This window comes from Chelon labrosus, assembly GCF_963514085.1.
Source record: "Chelon labrosus genome assembly, chromosome: 13".
In the NCBI taxonomy this organism is placed as follows: domain Eukaryota; kingdom Metazoa; phylum Chordata; class Actinopteri; order Mugiliformes; family Mugilidae; genus Chelon; species Chelon labrosus.
In genome coordinates this window covers 18,085,410-18,106,824 of record NC_140346.1, presented here as the reverse complement: position 1 = coordinate 18,106,824, position 21,415 = coordinate 18,085,410, and the positions used below count along the sequence as shown (strand labels likewise).

The window sequence follows — 21,415 nt, the reverse complement described above, 5'->3', positions numbered from 1 at the left end:
ACATATGAACCGTGGACCTTTGCGTGATTTAGTAAATGTTTTAAAAACATAAAATGCTTTTCGTTTCTGCTCTCTTGCTCTCTCTTTTTCTCCCTGCCTCCCTCTCACTCTCCGTCTTTTTTCTCGAGGAGAATACAGGGGGGAGGGTTGGGAAGCTCGACCGCAGCCGGGAGGAGGTCAGGGGTGCGTGTGAGTGTGTGCAGGCAGGTTTGAGGCCGAAGCACGGGATAGTGAGGGGTATGTGTGTGTGTGAGTGTGTGTGTGGGAGACACATATCAAGACCACAGCCCAATTTGATTGTACATCCTTAACCTAACAGGGCTCACTCAGGCCCCTTACTATGGGACAGACAATGAAACCTGTCATCTAGTAGAGAACAAAAAAACCTGCCTTCGTGCTTAATCTGTCACTTCGCCGTCTCACTTTTCGTTCCCGGATGCCATCGTATCTCAGTTTCTAGACTGTTTTTTCAATTCAAGGGCTAATTCAAGTGTTTGTAATCTATTATCGGGGTTTTTAATTCGCCGTCATGACTCAGTAGTTAAATAATCGGTGGTTAATAGCACGTGTGTGTGCGGCAAAGAGACAAAATTTCCCCAGCGGTTCTTGCTGTTATCAGGTGTGCTATCGTGGAAACTGGTGTGTCGTCCGAAGCCCCTCCTGGTTCACGTGTCGTGTTAATGTTGTAGAGACTGTCGAAGCCCCTCCCTCCCTCCCTCCCTCCCATCGACCCCCTCTGTTCTCCCGTTAATGATGTCACAACGGATAATAGCCAACGAGATCGGAGTACCATCACCTGCCATTGGCCAGATGGAGATCCACTCCAAAGCTTCACGGCGAGAAACGCTTTGGCTTTTCCAAACGAAGGTCCAACCTTTTATCGCTAATGCTGAAGCTTCCCAGATGTTGATAAGACACAGAGGAGACTCTGGGCAGCGTTAGTGCAGGGAAAACAATCACACGCATCTGTCTTGACAGCCCAAACCGCCGTCCCGGAGCACTCAGCTTTAGTGCACTTCAACAAGAACGAGCCATTTGAGATTTCTCCTGCTTGTTGTATGTGGCTAGATTAAACCTCTGAGCTGTATGGGCAGATAACACACAACGTTAGCATTAGACTCTACTGACGACATGGTTTTTGGATATCCATTACTAGCTGTCCAACGCTGCCGCTGCTTCTCTTGTGACTTGTGAAGCTGAATCATTGATAATGCAAATATTGCTTTTGATATAATAGCTTTACCACAGGCTTAAATCTGCCTGCCCTGTTCTGCAGAAGGTTGGATTGATGATTTGTGAAAGCATGACCTGAATTTCCCTCGTCTCTGATGCCATGAAACCCAGTTTCCTCTTTCTCATGTGCAAGCCCACCTTCCTGCATGTAACGTGCGGCTCCGGGGAGCTGCTTCAGATGTTCGGGATAGGGATTATATCTTCTCTATTGCTTTCTGTCATGGCATGCTGCCACTAAGCTGTTTGCTCATACCTCCTTTTTATCCATTCTGCCCTTTATAAACACAGACGGTGGCGACAAACTGTGATCACAGCATCAGATTTTTTTTTTTTTTAATGAAACAAGCGTCGCCTTTTGCTCCGAATAAGGTGACGGATAATTACTGCTAAGTCAAAAAGAAGAAGCGGAGGAGGAAATCAAATCAAAGAAAGATGCTGGGAAAGATTTCCCCCCTCCCCATTTATTTCATTGACCTGCTCTGAGGTAAATGGGGGACCTAAGTGTGTCAATGGGACTCTGGAGAGACGGCACCATGCGTTCAAGAGACCGGCATGATATAGAGAGGCTCTGGTGGAGGGAGAAGTAGGCCATCGTCAGCCCCAGTAAAGCAGCTGCAGCTCTGCTGTGGCAGTAAAAGTTTACTGCTAATTCATCATTAGACACTACACGAACAAAAGTATGTGGACACCTTAGCAAATCCGCTAAATATTGTCGGGCATTCAGTGGAGGGAGGCTATTCTGGGAAGCCCCTGTACAATATTTAGAAACCTGGCTGCTGAATTGTGTTCCCATACATCCTCAAGATCGTTAAATTTAAAACTTTGGCCTAGTATACAACAGGGAGTGGTGAGCACTGAGCAAGGAGCAGCCACACAAGCAGTTTTAGGAGTTAGGTGCCTCAGTTGAGGTTTAAGATTCAAACCAGTGACGGTATAGTCGTCTGTAACCGCTAGATCACAGTTCACGTTGAGCAGAAAGACCTGGCTCGTGTTTTGGATGTGGTCAAGTTCTCTGTGCAGGAAAGTCAACTGGAAGAAAAATGATTTTACGCCATATGCAGGAGTAGACACTAAGATGTTCAACCCAGACGATGAACACAATGGGATGTCCGCATACTTTTGGCTATGTTGTGTCGTGATATTACAGATATTACTGTAACAAAACTCTTTGGTTGGATGCTAAAATAGTTACAGCTATCGTCTGCAAAGAAATTGACACCGATAGGAACAATGAGTTAAAAAACATTTGAGGTTGTTAGAGTCGCACAGTTCTGGGTTTAATTAGGGTGCAAATTACACGCAGAGGCTTTCTTAGGTGTTGATCTCGCTCTCTTATTTTTCTCCTGGCTTCCCAAAGGAGATAAATCAACACAATGAGAAACAGCACCTGGAGGCTCGGTCTCCATGGCTGCCTGGGCTGAGCCTCCTCACCCACGGGCCCCTCGGGGATAGGTCTCCCCCCTCATGGTCGTCTCTCCACGGCACCAGTCCGCCATCTTGTTTTTTTTTTTGTCTCGCTGTGCTAAGTCATTCTAGCTCAACGTGTGTGCTTATAACCGTCCTGGGACGACTAGCTGCACATAAAACAGGATCGTTTCTAGCCGATCGTTTTTTTCTTGATTAACGACCGAGCCGAGGCTGTTCTTGTAAGCATAATCCGACAAACGTGCTGTCTCTCACAAACGGAGACAGAAACACCTGATCTATACGTGAGTGTAGCTTTGAAAACAAACAAAAAGCACAACAACAGCAACAAAACAAAAAAAAAAAGAAATGGAAAAGTAAAACTACTGGCTGTGTTATTTTTGGTTTTCTTTGCTCTTTTACTTTGATGTCATTTGAGGTAAATGTTTGTCAAATGTCAAAGTAGTTTTTGTGAATATATGAAACAAATGTACAAAAAAAAATAACAAAAATGAAAAGTTTTATGGTTGTGAAAAGCTTTACTTTACTGAATTACTTTATCAACGGAAAAGAAAAGCAAGAGATAGAAAAGAGAATTTTATTAAAGCTCCTCCACAGAGCTGCTTTGTGACTGTGTCTGTATTTGTTGGTATTTCTGTTGATGTCCCCTTCGTCGAGGGACACGGAACCGGCTCAGAGTACGTGTGGTGCCCTTCGGCGCCTCCATCCGACTGACAACTCACATGTTTCTGTACAGTACAGTACGGCACAGCAGTGCATGGGAACTCCGAGGAATCTCTCCTCCCAGCCGCAGGCCTCCATCCTGTTTGTTTCTGTGTTGACGTGAAGGACACGAAGCTGGGGACATTCGAGGCTAAGACAGCAATTTTTGTCTCGCATCGCTCCCAGGAGGCCTTTTTCCTTTCAACACCCAAACATCCAACAGGCCTCTGTCTGGTTTTACTGAACTGCTAGCCTGGGAATGCACTATTGATTGGTAAATGAAGATTATGAATAAAGTTTCAAACAAAGTGGAACGTCGTTGTGGTGTTAATAAGCAGAAGTTTGCATTTCCTTTCCTTTTACTGAATGTTTTTGGGGATTAAACGATCACATCTCTTTAAAACAGCTGTTTCAGAGCTTTCAATCGTCTCGCGTTGACCTTCTTCGGCACATTTAAGTAGCTTAAAGTCAAGGAGCTCTATCTCTTTCAGGCACTTCGCAGACTTTAAAAGTTTAGCTGATGAAGGTCGTGTGATTCACAATAATCTAGTATATGACCGTCAAAGTTTCAGCACGGCTCTGGATCGAGACTGATGAGTGATGAGTTTGTTTTGTGGACTCTAATGATATTAACAAGATTATCGCAGGTTGGGCTTGAAGACAAATTAGAGAAAGTTGTATATGCATTAACTTGGCCCTGACTGAGATGCATTTAGCAGTTACAGGCTCCAGTCTTTTAAGGATGTGATTTTTCATATTGTCACTGAAGAGCCACTGAAGTGGGTGTTGCTCATTCAGAAACTTTTATGCAGCAATCAGGATGCAAATCAATCAGAGCTGATGAATTGTTTGGTCACGGCCCATCAGACCCTCCGTCCTCAGGAAGCAGGAGAGTTTTCTCACTGTTGAACTCTTTGACATATTATTAAAAATATAAATGATTCTGTTTCACGGTGGCTTATTTTATCGTGACGTTAAAGCGTCTTTCTCTGAACGGTTAAAAGCAGCAGAGGCTTCAGCAGACTTGTCGGCTGTTAGGTTAGTATGAGTATATAATAAATATTTTCTTCTGTCCCTTGCTGTCTGCTGAATTCTCTGATCTTTCAAACTTTTTTTTGTATTTTTGTCTTCTCTGGACAAAAGAGAGGAATCAACATGCAGACGGGGATGTAACATGCAGCTCTGCCACCATTTTGCTTTTTCTTAGACTTGACAGTATATTAAACTGATTAATTACATATGAAAGATGAATATGGTTGCTGTGCGTCTGTCTTGACACATTTAATGTGTAATATATCTCTAAAATACTTTGAAATTGTGTCGATATTCTATTATAAATCTCCATCAGTCGTTTAGCTGTGTGGTGGAGACTCAGTACAGAGACAAAGCGAGACCTTCTGGAGATCCGGGGACGCACCAACTGGCGGGCAATCTGGTTTGTAGTTCACTTCGAAGACGAACAGATAACACACAAACACATTGGTATCACTCCTTGTTTGTCCACCTCTCATCTCTCTGTCTCTGTCGTGTGCCGGCGACACTGTCACCCTTGATTTACTGGTTTTAAATTTGAAACAAAGGGAGAAGATGAAATATGGTGAAGAAATGTTGATGTAAACGACTGAGGGGGAAAAAAATGAAGAGGACAAATGTGGGACAATAGAAATAAAAAGACAAAGAAAACACTGGTGTATTTTTTTATGTGTGTGTTTGTGTGTGTGTGTGTGTGCTGTGAAAATCAGCCACGCGACTCTCAGTGTGAATCCTTTCTGCTGGCTCTTCATCACCTCTCTCTCTCTCTCTCTCTCTTCCTCACTTCATTTTCAGGCCCATCATTCGTTTTTTCCCTTTTTTTTTTTTGTGTGTGTGTGTGTTGTTGCTTTTAATAGCATCACCATGGAAGTGAGGAGGGGTTGCTAGGTAACTGGCCGGCGTCTGAAAAGGTGTTTGATTGGCGGTGACACTGACAGACGCAGCAGAGGAAGACTTACACGAAACATCTGTATGCGCCGCGCGTGTCTACACGTTCAGGCGTCGTGTCATGTTTTGTTTTGCATCCAAATGATTTTCTCTCTTCACCGTCATCTCAGATTCAGACCCGGAAATTGTTGTTAGCGGTGATGGACGCGTGAGTGCACCTTCATCTGCAACTTTTGTGGCAGCAGCAGCAGCAGCAGCATAGTCAGGGAGCGACTGTAGGAATGCATGACATGGAGAAAAACAGCAGACATGGGAAAGATATGACATCATAGGGCACAGCGGTGACACCTGGAGGGTTTTATCTGTCACTGCAGCCGCCTTTGTCTCCTGGTTGGAGGCAAACTGTTACTAGAAAATCAGCAGCATTATAACCAGCCGTACTCATTTTCCTTAAGGACTCCGTCACATGCAATCCTGAGACATTTTACTACATTATCCTTCGACTGTGAAACATTTTAAATGGGGGAATTTTTGCTCCTGCTGCGTTTATCTGCAATCTACAGCTGCAGTGTTACATTAAAAGTTAAACATTTTAAAGACATGCAATATTCTTTTATGAAATAAAACTTATTGTTAAAAAATTAAAACAATGTTTTCCAACATTTTTAGCTGGTAACCTCGAGCAAAAAGCAGGATTTGCGTCCCTTTTGTCTTGCTCCGGTTCTTTAAACGGGAACTACTGTTCTTTATAACCTTATTTCTGGCATAAAATACGATCGTTTACTCACCCATATAACTTTTGTGTCATTTGTAGTCAGTCGGGAGATACTTTGATCTGCGTATATCCATATAGTGGGAGTGAATGGGGCACTGAAACGCAGCCTCTAAATAACACATTATCTGCCACGAAACTCGTTCATTTCACCAATATTTTGTTATCGTACACTAGTGCTAGTCCCCGTTGTGTCCGGAGTTACCTGTTATCATCATCCGGGGTCTGTAGATTGACCTACAGACCCCGGATGATGTCTTCTGACCTGGATGATGTCATCTCTGAGCGCCGCGCGCACCCGCGACGGTCGGCATGTTTACCTGTAATTTGCTACTGCTATGGTTCGTCCACAACCTCAGAATCGGAAAAAATATTCAGCCATGTTGCAAAAAAACTATATGCGTATATCCCACTATATGGATATAGCAGATCTAAATATCTCCCAATTGACTACAAATGACACCAAAGTTATGTCGGTGAGTAAACGATCGTATTTTATGCCAGAAATAAGGTCCAGTTACTCAGTTATGGTTTAAATAGCTATTTTGAAAGGTTTTTCAAGAAACTAAACTTTGTTTTTCTTCTTTTCTCTCTTATTAAATGTCCTGAACCCTCAGGTTTATCTGGTGACCCTCTGGAGGGGACATGACGCCTAGATTTAAAACCACTGGATTTAAATTACAGAAGTGCGAATAAAAGAAACGCCACTTGACCTCCTAGTAATAAATAAATGAGTTAAACCAGGACTATTTTATTACGTTTGATATTTAATTAAACTTTTGTACTCATAATGGACTTTTACTCATAATGGGACATTTTTAATGTGTAAACTGATCTCTTTTTCCTCCACTGCTGCTCGACAACAAAATCAAATGCAGTACTGACACTAACGCATGTTTCTTTGTTTTTTTATTCGTCTCTCATTCATCATCACATGTCACACTTATTCCTCATCAAACCCAGAAAATGTCACAGGTTGAGACTGAAGACAACGTGGATGTTTCAGTGAGCCGTTTCCCAGGTTTTCCTTGTTTTTTTCCTGTTATTTAAACAAATATATACAGATATCCCAGGAATGCATTGTAATAATAATAATAATAATAATTAAACCTTTCAGAGAATAACAATAAATTTAATAAATACTCAGTGTTCTTAACCACGCGAGGAGAATGAGTCCGGGCTCACTCTTCTACCAACGGGATTGTCGTCATCCCATACAAACAATGACACACACACGTACACACAAACAAACCCACGCTCACACACACGCTCACCTGGAGAAACTGTCAAGTAAATACCATCTGAAGCCAAGATGACGAACTGTCCACTGTACAAAAAGCAACTCGATCGGAAGTTGATTTGTCAGCCGTGACTGGAGCGCTTTGTGCCGAGTCCAAGGAAAGACCAACCGGTCGTACGACACGGCTCCTAAAGTGCCACTGATGTTGAATACAGCAAGTGGAGAGGATGTGAAGTTTCAAACTACGTGAGGTTGAGATCCATTTCAGTGGCATGAGAGGGATCCGTGCAGAGTGCTACCGGGTGAGGAATGTTGAAGATAAACAGACGAGGAGCGACCGGTGGTGTTATCTTGAAGAAGTGCTGCGTGTAGCGGACAGCGAAACCATTCAATAAAATGCACTGAATAAAAGCACCAGCACGCACATCCACACATGTAGAGTAATGTACAGACATCCACACAAACACGCCTGGGCTGCCAAACCAGTAGAGAAAAAAAAGCTTACAGGTAGCAGCAGGGATGGTGTCAGCACTGAGCAAATAAACATTTTACTTTACAAGGCCGAGGATGTTACCAGTCCACCAGCGCTGTGAGAGAAGGCTTGTTCCTGTCTTGGAGGGAGGAGGACGATGACCGCCATGCAGAGAGATGACGCGTGTGAGGATGGAGGAGGAGATTGTGGGAGAGATGCTGGTGCACCGGCAGAATAAACAGTGTGCAAAATAAGAAGAAGGATCACTCTCTATTGAGAATTTAAAACAGCACGGCTCCTCTTTGTCTCAAGGGAATGTTGAGGTGAAAGAGTGAGTGTGGATTTTTTTTTTTCTGGTCTTTTTAAGTGGGAGGCAGGAAAGACGCAAGCAGAAAGTGCAGAGCTACACAGACAGGCAAAAGCACAAAGAGATGAGCTGAAATGACCAGATAGCAAAGTCAAAAAGTACTTGAATGGCTTTGAGGGAAACATCATGGGGGCACTAAGAGGTAAAGAAAGGTAAAGTAGGGTAAGAAAGGTGGTGGAGGACACTACAAGGCTTTTAAAAGGCCTCTAGGACCCTCAGTGCCGTGCAGGTTTATTAGGGGATGATGTAAGTGTTTCACACCTTATTCGGACACTAGTAGGGCACAGGAGAGGGATGGCTTCCAGTAAGTGCCTAAAAACAAGAAGTGAGATGTTTTTTGCGAACTTCAGTTGAGTGCACTTTGCCCGGCTCAGACATCAGTGGGCGTTCCTCATTCAGCCCAAGCTCTAATTTCCTGGAAAGGTCTGAATGCCAAAAAAAAAAAAAGAGTAGACGTTAAAATGTTTTTTCACTACGAGTATTGTTGTCCACACAGGGTGGCGGGCTGACGCTGCCCACACAGAGGAATGGTGGGGTCCGAGCTCTGGCCCTCCATGTCCATGTCCATCAGGTTGGGCCGCGTGGTGCTGGCGCTGGCGCTGCTGTCCCCTGAACCCAGGGGGCTGTCACAGCTGCTGCCAGGCGACGAGCTCAGGGTCCGGGAGAGGGAGCCGAGCTTCCAGGGGTCAGCTCGTATCTTGACCGGGGTGGGCCGCGGGCGCGGGGCGAACTCCAGCGTCTTGGGCCTCTCCAGGGGGCTGACGAGGCTGTGGGGAACCGCGTCGGGGATCGGCGGAGCGGGAGCTTTGCGCCGTTGGGGGGCTGGGAAGATGAGGGAGGGGTCGGGGAGTCGAGGGATGTCCCGGGACTCCTGTGAACCTGAGTAATAAAAAACGGATTTGTTAAGCGAGACTTAATAGCAGACTGGTTTAATGTCTTCAATGTCTAGTTATCTCAACAAAGAGAGAATGAATTGTCATTAAAGTTTGTCCAGGTCTTATTTTCTATTCGTAAATGTACATATATTAATCATGTTTCTAAATCCTCATTTACCTTTGTTTGCTGTGATGTGTGCCATCCCCGGTGGAGGAGGCATGGGCATGCTGCCATCTGACGGCGTCCTGTGATGTCCCAGAGTCTGGGCTCGGGGCCGTATCGCCCCGTCCGAAGGGGTGCGCCTGTGTCCTCTGTTCAGGGCCATGGCTGCAGACACGTGGGTGGGCGTGAGCGACTGGTTGGGCTCCTTCTTGAAGCTCTCGGCCCGCAGGTCCAAGAGCGGGTTGAGCGCGGGAGCCGGAGCGGCCGCCGGGGTTTTGACTCCGGCGATCGGGGTCAGGGGGAACTCTTCTGGGTCAGAGGGGAGGAGGGACTTGGTGGAGTTGCAGTCGGACAGAGAGGACAAAGAGAGGAGTGTCACGGAGGGAGAAGGGTCCAGGCAGGGAAGCGTAGAGTCGTGATGTCTGGAGAGAGACAGGGAGAGGTTTCGACTGGGTGGAGAGGTGCTGCGACGGAAACGCCCCGTCCGTTGGAAGAGACCGTCCTTCTTCTTACGCTGCTCCTCTCTGAGGTCCTGCTCGTCCTGAAGCACCTGACAACAACACGATTGAACAATAATGTGATCCACTTTTGACTTTTCTGCTTTTATAAAAAACACATTAATTCATTTCTTTGACGATCACGTCCACACCCCATCACAAATCATCACTTTTATCGATCTTTACACCCTGTGTCTACTTTGGTAGGAGCCTCGTTTGCTTCAACAACAGACCGAAATCCCTAAACCAACAAGGCGCAGGAAACCTTCAGCGCAAACCTCGCTCCGTGCTGACTCGACAGCGTCGCGCATTTCCTGCTGATAATTTGGCAGCTTGAGCCGTGTTGTTTCATCTCGCTCCGAAAGTGAGCGATTAGTCTGAGATGCGGAGGATGAGAGGGCAACTAAGAAACTCTCTTGGCATCATCATGAAACAGTGTCAGATTTGTGACCTGTTTGGAAATAGTTTGAATTAAACGCATTTGTTTAATTCAAACTATTTCCTGATGAAGACACAAGCTAAAAAAGGATGTTCTCACCTCAGTACTTATTTTATATCAGTGTATAAGAGAATCTGCAGGAGGGAGCTGTTTATGTAAAGAGAGCTGATAGTAAATCATGAATATAAAACAGAAGAAAAATTTCTCCACAATTTAAGAGTTTTTTCCTCTCAGACAGGTTTATAAAATAAAAAGGAGCCAACAAAAACTAAGAGAAAAAAATAAAGTCTCACAAATAAGTGTGATTTCAGGCCATAACCTGCAAAGAGAGCTTAGAGAATAAATAAAGAGCTGGCCCCAGTTCAAGCAGGGGAGCAAACTCCACCAACTAAATGCTGGCAAAAAAAAAATAATAAATCGACTTTATTCCCAGCAGCTCAGCCCTGAATCCTTCCTGGTTTAGTTTTGATTGATTCGATCAGACGGCCGTCTTCCTACCTGCAGTTTTCCCAGCTGCATCAGGTCTTGTCCCAGAGCCACCGAGGCGAGCAGGGAGGCACAACCCAAGAGCAGCATGTCACTCTTCTTCCTCTGGCTGCAGCGACGGAGCGAGTCCTGGTTGCTGACGCCCGTCCCCACGCCTCCCAGCCCCTGAGAGGAGCTCATATTACCAACAGCACACGCCATGTTGGGCCCCAGGCCGCTCCACGGATGCCCCGAGTCCTCCATGGCTCCGTTGCTGCTGGTCTCCGAGGCCATTAAGGACCCCGGTGACTCCTCAAACTCGCCGCACTCCTCTGTTCGAGGCGGACAAGATGGAGTTAATTCCTGTGACTAATTAGTGAGCCAACAGTGCAGTGAAAAGAAAAGACTCACCCATTTCATTGAGGCTGGAGAAGCCACCAGTCATGGGGGCATGTTTGGGGGACTTGCCCAGATTTGGTGCGCTGGACGACCAAACCTTGCATCCTTCACCCAGAGATTTCAGCCTGCAGGCAGAGACATGATGCGTTAAAATCAAGTTGTCTAAATCATTAATTAAAGCAAAAGGTGCTGGAAAAATAAAAATGTTCAGATGGAAAGTGAGTTCAGATAAATGCTCTGCTTCTAGCTGCTCGTCTGGCTGTAAATAGATATCGATCAGATGTTTAATTCTTCTTTATTAAGGAAAATAATCTGAAAATGCAGTATCTTTATGCAGGAAAAGGAAAATTAGCCTCATAATGCACTGTATTTTCATGAAAACAAAGACATGTTGTGACTTTCTGGATATATTACATGTGGTATTATGAGTACCTGTCTATATAGATTACCTGCAGCACATTAGTCAATCATTAAATAAAACAGACAGACCTATACTTAACTATTTATTAAAAACTTACACAAAATAAGACAACATTGACTCTTAATGGGACAGCTAAATTCAAAACACTACATCTATAACTTGTATTTAAGAGAGTAGTTTTCATACTTTTCCTCCCCGCCGACCCTCTCTCTCTGGTGGGTGGAGCTCGGCCCCCAGGTGCGTCCCTTCTTCTTGTTGGTCGTCAGGTCCTCCTTCTTACACACGGCGCTGCGTCCCCACGTCTTACTGCCATCGCTCGGCGTCACTGAGAGACAGCACCAACAACGTAATCAGTCAGACAACGGTTCTACGTCATGTCCACGTGATTTTAGAGGTGTTTATTTGCGCTCACATCTGATGGCTCTGAGTCGGGGTATGACGCCCGGGCTGGCAGGCGGGGTGGTGCTCTCGCTCCCCTGGGTCTTCCTCTTGTCCACACTGGGCGACGCCTGCACCGTGATCTTATGCTCAAAGCCTGCAAAGAGATTTGAATAACAATTAAATGGATGGATAATATGATAAATGAATTTCCGGGAACTCCGGTTTTCTCTCTCTCACCGACAAACTAGGCAAACAATCGGCAAGATAACATATACTGCATGCTACGGTCAAGTTGTTGGACAATTAGTCAACTAGTCATTTAGCTAATGGACAGAAAGTCACTATTTTAAAGTCACTTAATGTTAATTTAGTTTTTTATCCAAAAAAACTACAAAACATCTGATAATTTGCAGCTTTAAAATAAAAATGCACAAAACTTTAATGTCTAAAAGAGAATAAACAGCAGTATGTTGTAAATGCACACCATAATTGTTATGCTTTTTCACTGTATCAGCGTTTAAACAACACTGGCCTTGAAAAATGACCAATAAAATCACTGGACCGCTGTGTGGCCATTATCTCAAACTAATTCCTTTCAAAATAAAAGAGCGTGACGTGGCTTTACAGTGCTGCAGTGATAATTAAATCTGTTGATGAAGTCTTTGTCCTAAATTTCCAAAACTGGGGGAAAAAAAAAAACATGTAGCAGGAACTAGGAGCTCTTGCTCCATCAGATTAAACCAATCTCGCTGCAGTTCCCTCTTCCACCCACCAGAGGGCAGACTGATGCAGTTGCTGTCTCTGCCCAGCTTCAGCAGCCGGCTCTTCTTGAAGTGGCCCTTCCTCTTCTTGACGCTGGGCTTCTCCTGGTACATTTGGTGGATGATGATGTTCAGCTCCCGCTCCACGATGTCGATCTCCCTCTCCGCCAGCTCCTGCTCTCTCCTCTTCAGCTGCTCCTCCTGCTCCCTCTGCTCCTCGGCCGCTCGCGCCAACGCCTCCTCCCATGATCTGAGCTCCTGCAGAGAGGAGAGGAGAAAAAAAGAAAGATAATGAGGAGGATAGGGAGGATGAGCAGTTGCTGGCATAGCAGCACCTCTTTTAACACCTTTTTTTTTCATTAGACTTGTTGCTAAGGTAATTCTAATTTGCAGAGACACCTAAGGCAGATGTGACATGGTGAGATTCCTCCCACCTCAAAATGAAATCTGACTTCTTCAACTGTTCAAATAAATAAACTCTAACGAAAGGCAGGAAATGAGGAAAGTTTGTTCAACGGCACAATATTATCTGAACTCGAAGACTAAATATTAGTAGAAATATAAATAATACAAATAAGTGCAGAAAAAGAGGCCTCAGGAGTCGCTTTTGATTTTCAGACCTCTCACCTTCTCTTTGGCCCTGAGCTCGTCAAACATCTGCTGGATCTCCAGCCTCCAGTCTTCTTGTAAGGAGTGAAAGGACTCTAGAGGCATCTGAAACATGGACGACTGCTCGATGGCCAGCAGTCGCCTCAGGATGTTGGTGAACGAGGGCCGGCTGTGAGGGTTGGGGCTCCAGCACTCTGAGGGACGAGGGAATGAAAAAGAAGTAGTTAATTACAATGTACAAGATATTACTGGATCTTTTGGTGAAAATCAGGTGTTACGCATAAAATGAAACACAAACACAGAAGATGACGTGTTGTTAGGTTTGTGTGAAGGATCTCCATCAAAAAACTTTCCATGAACCGCCCCTGTAATAGGCGGTTTATGCTTGCACGCTAAGTCGATGCAGAGGCTACGGCGACAACGCAGACACCTACGCAGAGCCTTCGCCGTAACTGACGTGCACCTCCCCAGAAATGTAACCATGCTTCTCCATCTCCGCAATTGTCAAATTGCTTGTTTTGGATCAGTAAAGAATCGGTGAGGTTAACTGAGGAGGTTTGGAGATGCAGACATTTGTGCAGCTCCTGTTCGGCGAAAGTTTCAGTCACCATTGTTAAAAGTGAAGCAGGAAGTGGAACCCGACTGGCAAAAAAAGACACAGCGCTTACTAGCGTTGTCACAGAGCGAGGCAGACTGACGAACGCACAATTATAAATGGCTGGCACCCGCGTAGGCTACGTGCATAGGTTACAGCGCCTATGTCCTGCAGAGGTATAAACTCCGCTTAAGAGCTTGTTGCCTACTGGATTAGTGGCTGTAGAAGGTGACATGGGACTGTAGGGTCACTGATTAAAATCCTCAACGACATGGCTGAAGTGTCCTTGAGCAAAGCATCCAACCCTCCAACTTGCTCCCCAGCGGGTTGCCCTCTGCCCCAAAGCGCACTCACTGCTCTTTGTGTGTACGAATGAAAGGGTTATACTCAGGAACAGATTTTCCCACGGTGGGAAAAAGGGATACAACTTATTTTAATAATTCAAATGCCTACATCCTGCTTATTTTGGATATTTTTGTGTGTCTGCAACACAAAATAAACAGTTTTGGAAATCAACGACGGGACAGTTTCTAGAGCTGTGGATATCAGGGGTTGGAGTTAAGATAAGAGGTTAAAAGGTTAAAAGGTATTGATTGAGACACGTCTGCGACACGTTTGCTTGCTTGCTCTGCACGTGGACTGTTGACATGCACACATTCAAGGCTCGCTCAAAACCACTTGGACTACAAACTGACTGCAAACCAGAAAGAATCCAGTACCTAAATATAGTTATATGCAGATATCTGTTTATATAGATTATGCCTTGATCTACAATGCAAGGAAATATATAAACCTGGGCTGCGGTACATAAGGAGTTTCAGGTAAGACTCCTGCCTGAAGGAGAAGCCTGGTATTTTTTGATTTTCAGTTTCAGTCTTTGACATATAACTCCTTATTATAAGGCTCAGCAATTTCTTGAAACAGCTCACCACTGCAGTCTTTAAAGCACTTTTGTGAGGGACTATTTTCAGCTGTGGATTAATACACATTTGGTGCCCTAGACAACAGTTCGGCACAAAGGAACTATATGTCACATAAATAAGACTGAACTTATCCTGTACTCAGTCTACTCTGCATTAATACAAGTTAAAGGGCGTCATACAGTCTGGTTTTAAATAAGAGGAACGAAGCATAAATCGTCAGTCCTGTTTCTTGCAGCGATAGTAGAAGTGGAAGAGAGCAGGATGGGACAGCATATGGAGACCATCCTGAGCCAAACCCCGACCAACAGTGTTGCAGAAACACCTCCAATAATCTGCCGGGCCACAAACTGATCAGTCTCGCCAACATTAAACCACAACCATCCCCCCCAATAGCCTGACGGTATCAGAAGCGCAAAAGCAGAGAGCGGCCTCTGAAGCTAACATTTATTTATTTAACTAAATTAGCTTAAAATGCACGTGGATAAAGTTGGAGGAGACGAACGTGAGCTGGTGATGGGAGTAAACAGAGTGTAGAGAGCAGCGAGGGATGACAAAGGGGAGATTAACGGATGAACATGGATAAGATGAAGTGGCGTGAGAGGGGAGGGGAGTGGGGAGGAAAGGGGCTTTACGGGGCAGAGTGGGAGGGAAGTTTGCTGCCGGGCTGACAGTTTAAGAAACAAGCTCTCTCTTTTTTTGTGTGTTAAAAATAAAAGCTGGCCCGAAGCTCAACCTAGGCACATAAAAAAAAAAAAATAGCTGGGGAATTAGCATGTTAGAGGTATTTGGATATAAGGCAGGTGTTTAAACAGAGATGACCTGAACTGTGGAACAAGAGCCGGTTAATTCTCCACCACTGAGATGATTTGCAAGGTGAAAAAGGAGAAACGTGGCCCCAGGGGAACTGAGACGAGGATGTATAAAAAGCAGCTTAATGAAACCGTTCATCCATTTTAACTCTTGATGCACGTCTCAGCTCCAAGACGCAGGATAAATCATCTTAAAAATATCCCAACAGTTTGCAACAAGTGTTCACAACGTGTATGTTTTTTTGTTTTTGTGTGTAGAACGACGTGTTCTCCCCGAAGACTGAAGCGCTTCTTAGATCCCATTATCGCCACGTCTCCAGGTAGCCGCCTGCTTACCTCCCAGTAGCTGAGCGAAGGGTTCAGGGCAGGTTGAAGGGACGGGTAGCGTCAGCTTGTTCATGGCGACGCCGTAAGCTACGGCCAGAGCGTCTATCTCGCGGTAGGGAACCTCTCCGGTCAGCAGCTCCCAGAGTAAAACACCGAAACTGAGAGGAGACACAGACGGAGACAGAGATTATGTCATCTTTTAAAGTCACACAGCAATAAATGTCAAAGACAGAGGGTTACGATCTTCCTATACATCCAGAGTTACATTACCTAATTAAAACCCATCTCCATGACAACTGAGCAGTCTCTTAATAAATAAAAGACACAGCAGAAAGCTTCAGACGCTTCCAGCAAGCAAACAAACATCATCATTACTGAAAGATTAATATTTTATTCAAGTGTGGCATCTGCACGCACGTATACACCAATCAGCCATAACATTATGAATAACACCAGTGATCTGGTTGTCATCATGGCTCCTGTCAGTGGGTGGGTTATATCAGGCAGCAAGTGAACATTTTGTCCTCGAAGCCGATTCGCTGAAGCAGGAAAAATGGTCATGTGGAAGGATTTGAGTGACTCTAACAAGGGCAAAGTTGTGAACGGCTGGACGATCATAGCATCTCCACAACTCCAGCTCTTGGAGGGTTTTACTGGGGGTGGACCAAGAAAGCTGTGAACCAGTGAAAGGGTCATGGGCGACCATGGCTCAGTGATGCATGGGCAGAGCAAAGGCCGGCCCGTGTGGTCTGATTCCAAAAGACGAGGTACTCGCCGACAAATTGAATGTTGGTTCTGATAGCAGCGTACACCACGATGTCTTGTGTATGACACTGTGCAGCTGCAGACCAGGAGTTGGTGATTTTAATGTTATGGCTGATCAGTGTATATATGCACACAAATGATGTTTTGAAATTTAAACCCTTCAGAACTTATTGGTGTTGAACTAGGTGATTAAAAATGACTTAATGTCAGACTATATACAGTATTCAACATTATATAATTAAGTCACACAAATCTTTATGCACTTACCAACACTGACTAGGTGTTATTACTATAAAATACTGTTTTTAAATCAGTTTTAATCACACACAGTTTTTAAGATACTTGCAAAGTTGGTTGTCTAAGTATAGTGGAGAATGAATTTGTTGCAGTTCTTCTGTGGACAACATATATTTCAGTCTGTAATCCCAGACTGACTGCATGATGTTGATCATAGACTGTAGATTATATTAATTTAACCCTCTGGCTGTATGTTTTGGGGTCATTCTCCTGCTTTTGCACTGCTTTGCATATATGATTTGCCCTGAGTCTACCTCCACAGCGTGCACTGAGAAGTTTGCCACTGTAGATATCTAGGGGGGAGCGAGGTGACACAATCAGACCAGCGCAGTACCTCCAGACGTCACTGCTCTTGGAGAAGAGGGAGAGCTTGATGACCTCCGGGGCCATCCAGGCGTACGTCCCCGCCGCGCTCATCTTGGTGGTCTGGTGCCACTCCCTGGCCAGGCCGAAGTCCGTGATCTTCAGGGTTTTCACGCTCAGGTCGTCCCGCTCCACCGGCTGCAGAATGAGGACTGGGGAAGAGGAAGGAGGCTCGGTGTTAAAAGGCGGCAGAGCGAGACGATACAAATGCACTAAGAGGGCATGTAAATGCACTCTGGCATCAAAGAGAAGATAAAGACTGTAAACACAGACAGTAAACAGAGCTCCAGAGCCACGAACAATTATAATATAAACCATTTATGAGGGTGAACTCCAAAACAACACTGGTTTTATTTTCCTGAATGTGAAAAGTTCCTGCTTCTCTTGGTTTTTCATGATACTAAATTGACTTTCTTAGCGTTTTGTGCTGTTAGTCAAACAAAACGAGCAATTTAAAGACCTTAACTGGAGCTTTAGGGATGGACACTGTTCATTTAATCCACCACTGAGAATCTTTCAAAGTATTCAGTATTTTTCTATATTCGGAAAATAATTTTTATGGATGATTCAAAAAGCGAAACAACTGAAAAAATGTTTTTATCCCGTGTCAAGTTCAAAAAAACACATCAAAGAGTAACACACAGACACAGCCATGTTTGTAGTTCAGGTGTGGTTGAACCTGCGTGAAGTTCAGGTTTCTACTATATAGTTTAATTATTAGCTCTGATGCTCCGGTGTGTGAGTATAACTTCTATACAGTGACACTAATGTACAGTACGTAGTCTCCATGCTAATGTTAGACTTTCACCTCATCTCTCTCTCTCCCTTCTCTTTCTTTCCCATGTATGACTTCCTCCTTCATTTCCGTGAGAGGACTCGCTATGGAAATATTTGGAGTGTACACAGTTCACTGGGAGCCAGGTGGGGGTTGATCTCTCCCTCTCTCTCTCTCCTCTCTCTCTATCCCTCCCTCTCTCACTTATCTACGGGCGTATGCAAAGAGTGGTGAAACAAGGCTACACACACACAGCAGCGTCTTTGTTTACACACACAAGCACTCCTGTACACACACACACGCGCACACACACAAAAAAGAAAAAAGCCTTTCACGTGATAAAGGTGTGCCGCTCTCTGCTCTGTCCACAAACTCGCTAGGAGACCAGTTTCAGAGATAAAGGATTGATCTCTGCTCGGCCTCTAGATGTTTCCATGGTCAACTCGAACGCTTCAGCTAAGCAACGCTCAGACTGTATGATAATATGCACTCAGTGGCCAATTCATTAGGTACACTAGTGAATAGGTTTCTAATATAATAGACCTGTTGGCTGTTATAATGTTTAGTTTATGATGAAACAGTCTCAAGAAAGGTGGTAATTCAAGGATCTAGTTTGTGGTGATGTTAAACTGGACTGAATTAAAAGTGTTTCTGGTATTTATCCCACTAGCTAAAATGGGGTTGTCAAAGTGACAGCAACATGAGTCGGTACAACACGATATAATTCAACAGTACTACAAATCCCAGCCTCCAAAATATAAAACACAGATGAATCAACGGCTCATGAAGCGAAGATTTAGTCTTCATGTATTTGGTGTCCTCTGAAAGTTCAGATCCTGCTCTCCGTGCATATTTCCAACCTTCAATTTAGTCCTAATCCCTAATTGCTCATACTGTAAATCTACTGTCAATACACTCACGGCGCCTCGTGTTCCTCTTCCTGAAGTTAAAAGTGTGTTTTGGGGGAGCGCGTAAGTCTAAATGTGCAGACTGTAAAGCCCTTCAAGGCACATTTGTGATTTGTAATATTGCACAAGAGTAAAAGTACAGTAGACTGACGTTCGCTGTGCTCCTAGCAAAAAAAAAAAAATGGATATGTACATAATGTTTATATAACATATAGATACACTTATAAGCTACATATTTGCATATGAGTGTTTTGATGTCAATCTCAGGCTCCGTGTGACACCCTTGGCATCCACCCAGATCATATCTTTTGTATTTACACAGTATTTAAATTCATCTTCCTAATTTTACGACTGTCGCCACACACAACGTCTGCCAAATGTCACTCTGTGCTGCTCTTGTTGAAGCTTATTTTCCCAATTAAAATAATGTTTTGGTCTTCATGTGCACTGAAGGTCTAAATATGAAAAGTGCTGTGTGCATATTATTATTGTGATATTGAGCTAGAGTGCACCCAAAAGGTACAGCATCTTTATAAAATTGCATGAACATTATAAGCTATCAGCATATAAATGACATAAAATAAAAGAGTTTGGATTGAAAATTGAAATGTCGAAAGTAGCAAAGCCGTTACAAGTTTCACTCTACAGCTTAAACCAGACTTTTACTCTTAATTGAGTATTTTTACACTGAGGTTTGGTTAATTTTGCTTAAATGAAGACTTGAAATATGTCATCTTGGATATGTTTTGTTATTTTCATCCAACATAATGATTGAACAGACGAAATAATCTGCAGATAGCCAACAGTGAAAATAAACGACAGAGCAACAGAACATTAATCGACAAAAAAATGCCACATTTTAAAAACACCGTTTCATATTCCTCGCAGTATCCCAGTATCAGACAAGCCGAGCAATTTATAATGTCAGCCTATGGAGATTCTTAGTCATCCAGGTCACAGTATATCCACAAACAAAACTAAAACCAAGGCAGCTGAATTTGTTTTCTTGAAGACGTTTGGATGCTCGGTTCAGAGCCGAAGGAGAAGCTACTTGGATTAGCGGAGAAGTTTGTTTAAGAAAACTCAACAAGTCCAGCTGCCTTTGTTTTAGCTTTGTTTTTGGATTTATAATGTCACCGTTTCACTATTTCCTGACAAGTCACAGGCCAAACAATTCATTCCTTACTGGAGAAAATAAAGATATTTGCATGCTGACGCTTTATATGTCGAACCGCTTCATCAATTTAAACACGTATGATCTTATAACCTCATTTAAATGTATTGTCAGACCAACAGATTACAGTATATTATATTGCTTATACATGTATGTATTATGTACTAGAATAAAAACTTTGTACTTGGGTGACTTTCAAGGCTTAGGTAATGTGTCTGTGTGTCTCCAGATGAATAAGTGCGGGTTGCTGACAGTGATAATAAGCCGCCGCCACCCTCTAGCCGTCTTTTCTATTCTGATATTGATGTCTCTGTGAGGGACAGCTGTCTCCTCAGGGTTTCTGTCTTTGAGAACCGAAGGATGGAGCAGGACAGGAAAGATCAGGATGTGTGTGCATGCTCAGATGGGTGTGTCGTCCTCACAGTCCACCTCTTCAGACTGGTTTCGTGTGTACTAACAGCCGATATCCATTCACAGAAAGGACATTATGTGTGTAGGTGGAAACAGAGAGGAAAGAGAAAGAGAAGCAGCTGATGGAGAGACACTGAAACTGAAACAAGCGTGTTTACAGAAACTGAACGTGTGAGCGAAGCAGCACTTCCACCTGCTCCCTCTCCGGCTCTCTTCCTGATGTATTTATAACATCATCATCTTACTTTCACACCTCGACGGCGTCTTCGTGCTGCTTTTTCATGCGCCACCTGCACACACAGGTTCATTCATGCAGCCACAGGTTCTTCCTGCCGCCGGGCGTTTCATCCATACGTCGAACACAGAGATCAACATGTTTGTGTTCAGCTGGCAGCACAGAAAAAAACTCAAGTGCAGCGACACACGAATAACACCCGCAAGGGCGTGGGAAGCATCACAGCACATTTTATCACAGTGAATGAAAGGAAAAGGTCCTCGAGGATAGTGCGGCTTTTACACAATGCAATGCCAGCGCTGTTGGAAATGTTATCTCAAAAATAGACTACGTATGAAGTGGAAGAAAGAAAGAAATGCTGCTTACAGGCTCCCAGAGTATTCTATGAACCATGGGAAATATCACAGGTCTGAAGGTGTCACTAATTAATCATGAACCGCAGTTATCGTAAATACATATACTGGTAGTGGTAGTTTAATAAAATATAACAGTTTATGTGATCATTCTGTAATCAGTGAGAAAGAAAATCTCCAGCTGCACTGTTTGAATTATTTATCTTTCGCTCCGTTCCTTGAAATCAAAAATGACCTATTTCTTTTCACCTGTGAAGATTGTCTGTCCTCAAACAAGCAAAGCCGATGGCAATGAAACATATCACTGATCAAACCTAAGTCTACACACAGCCACTAAAC

General features: G+C 44.0%; 1 protein-coding gene across 1 annotated transcript in view; it reads right to left on the bottom strand.

Annotated features, from left to right (window-relative positions):
- Positions 1-6,977: 6,977 nt before the first annotated feature.
- Positions 6,978-21,415, bottom strand: part of map3k10 (mitogen-activated protein kinase kinase kinase 10) — a gene marked incomplete at its 5' end in the record, with an annotated part of 31,988 nt that continues 17,550 nt past the window's right edge. Inside the window, 10 exons of the mRNA XM_084558051.1 lie at positions 6,978-9,010; positions 9,185-9,719; positions 10,604-10,902; positions 10,982-11,094; positions 11,577-11,715; positions 11,803-11,925; positions 12,544-12,790; positions 13,160-13,335; positions 15,805-15,953; positions 17,192-17,372. Coding sequence (XP_084414177.1) covers positions 8,604-9,010; positions 9,185-9,719; positions 10,604-10,902; positions 10,982-11,094; positions 11,577-11,715; positions 11,803-11,925; positions 12,544-12,790; positions 13,160-13,335; positions 15,805-15,953; positions 17,192-17,372 — 2,369 coding nt within the window. The 3' untranslated portion in view covers positions 6,978-8,603. The remainder of the gene's footprint in view (positions 9,011-9,184; positions 9,720-10,603; positions 10,903-10,981; positions 11,095-11,576; positions 11,716-11,802; positions 11,926-12,543; positions 12,791-13,159; positions 13,336-15,804; positions 15,954-17,191; positions 17,373-21,415) is intronic.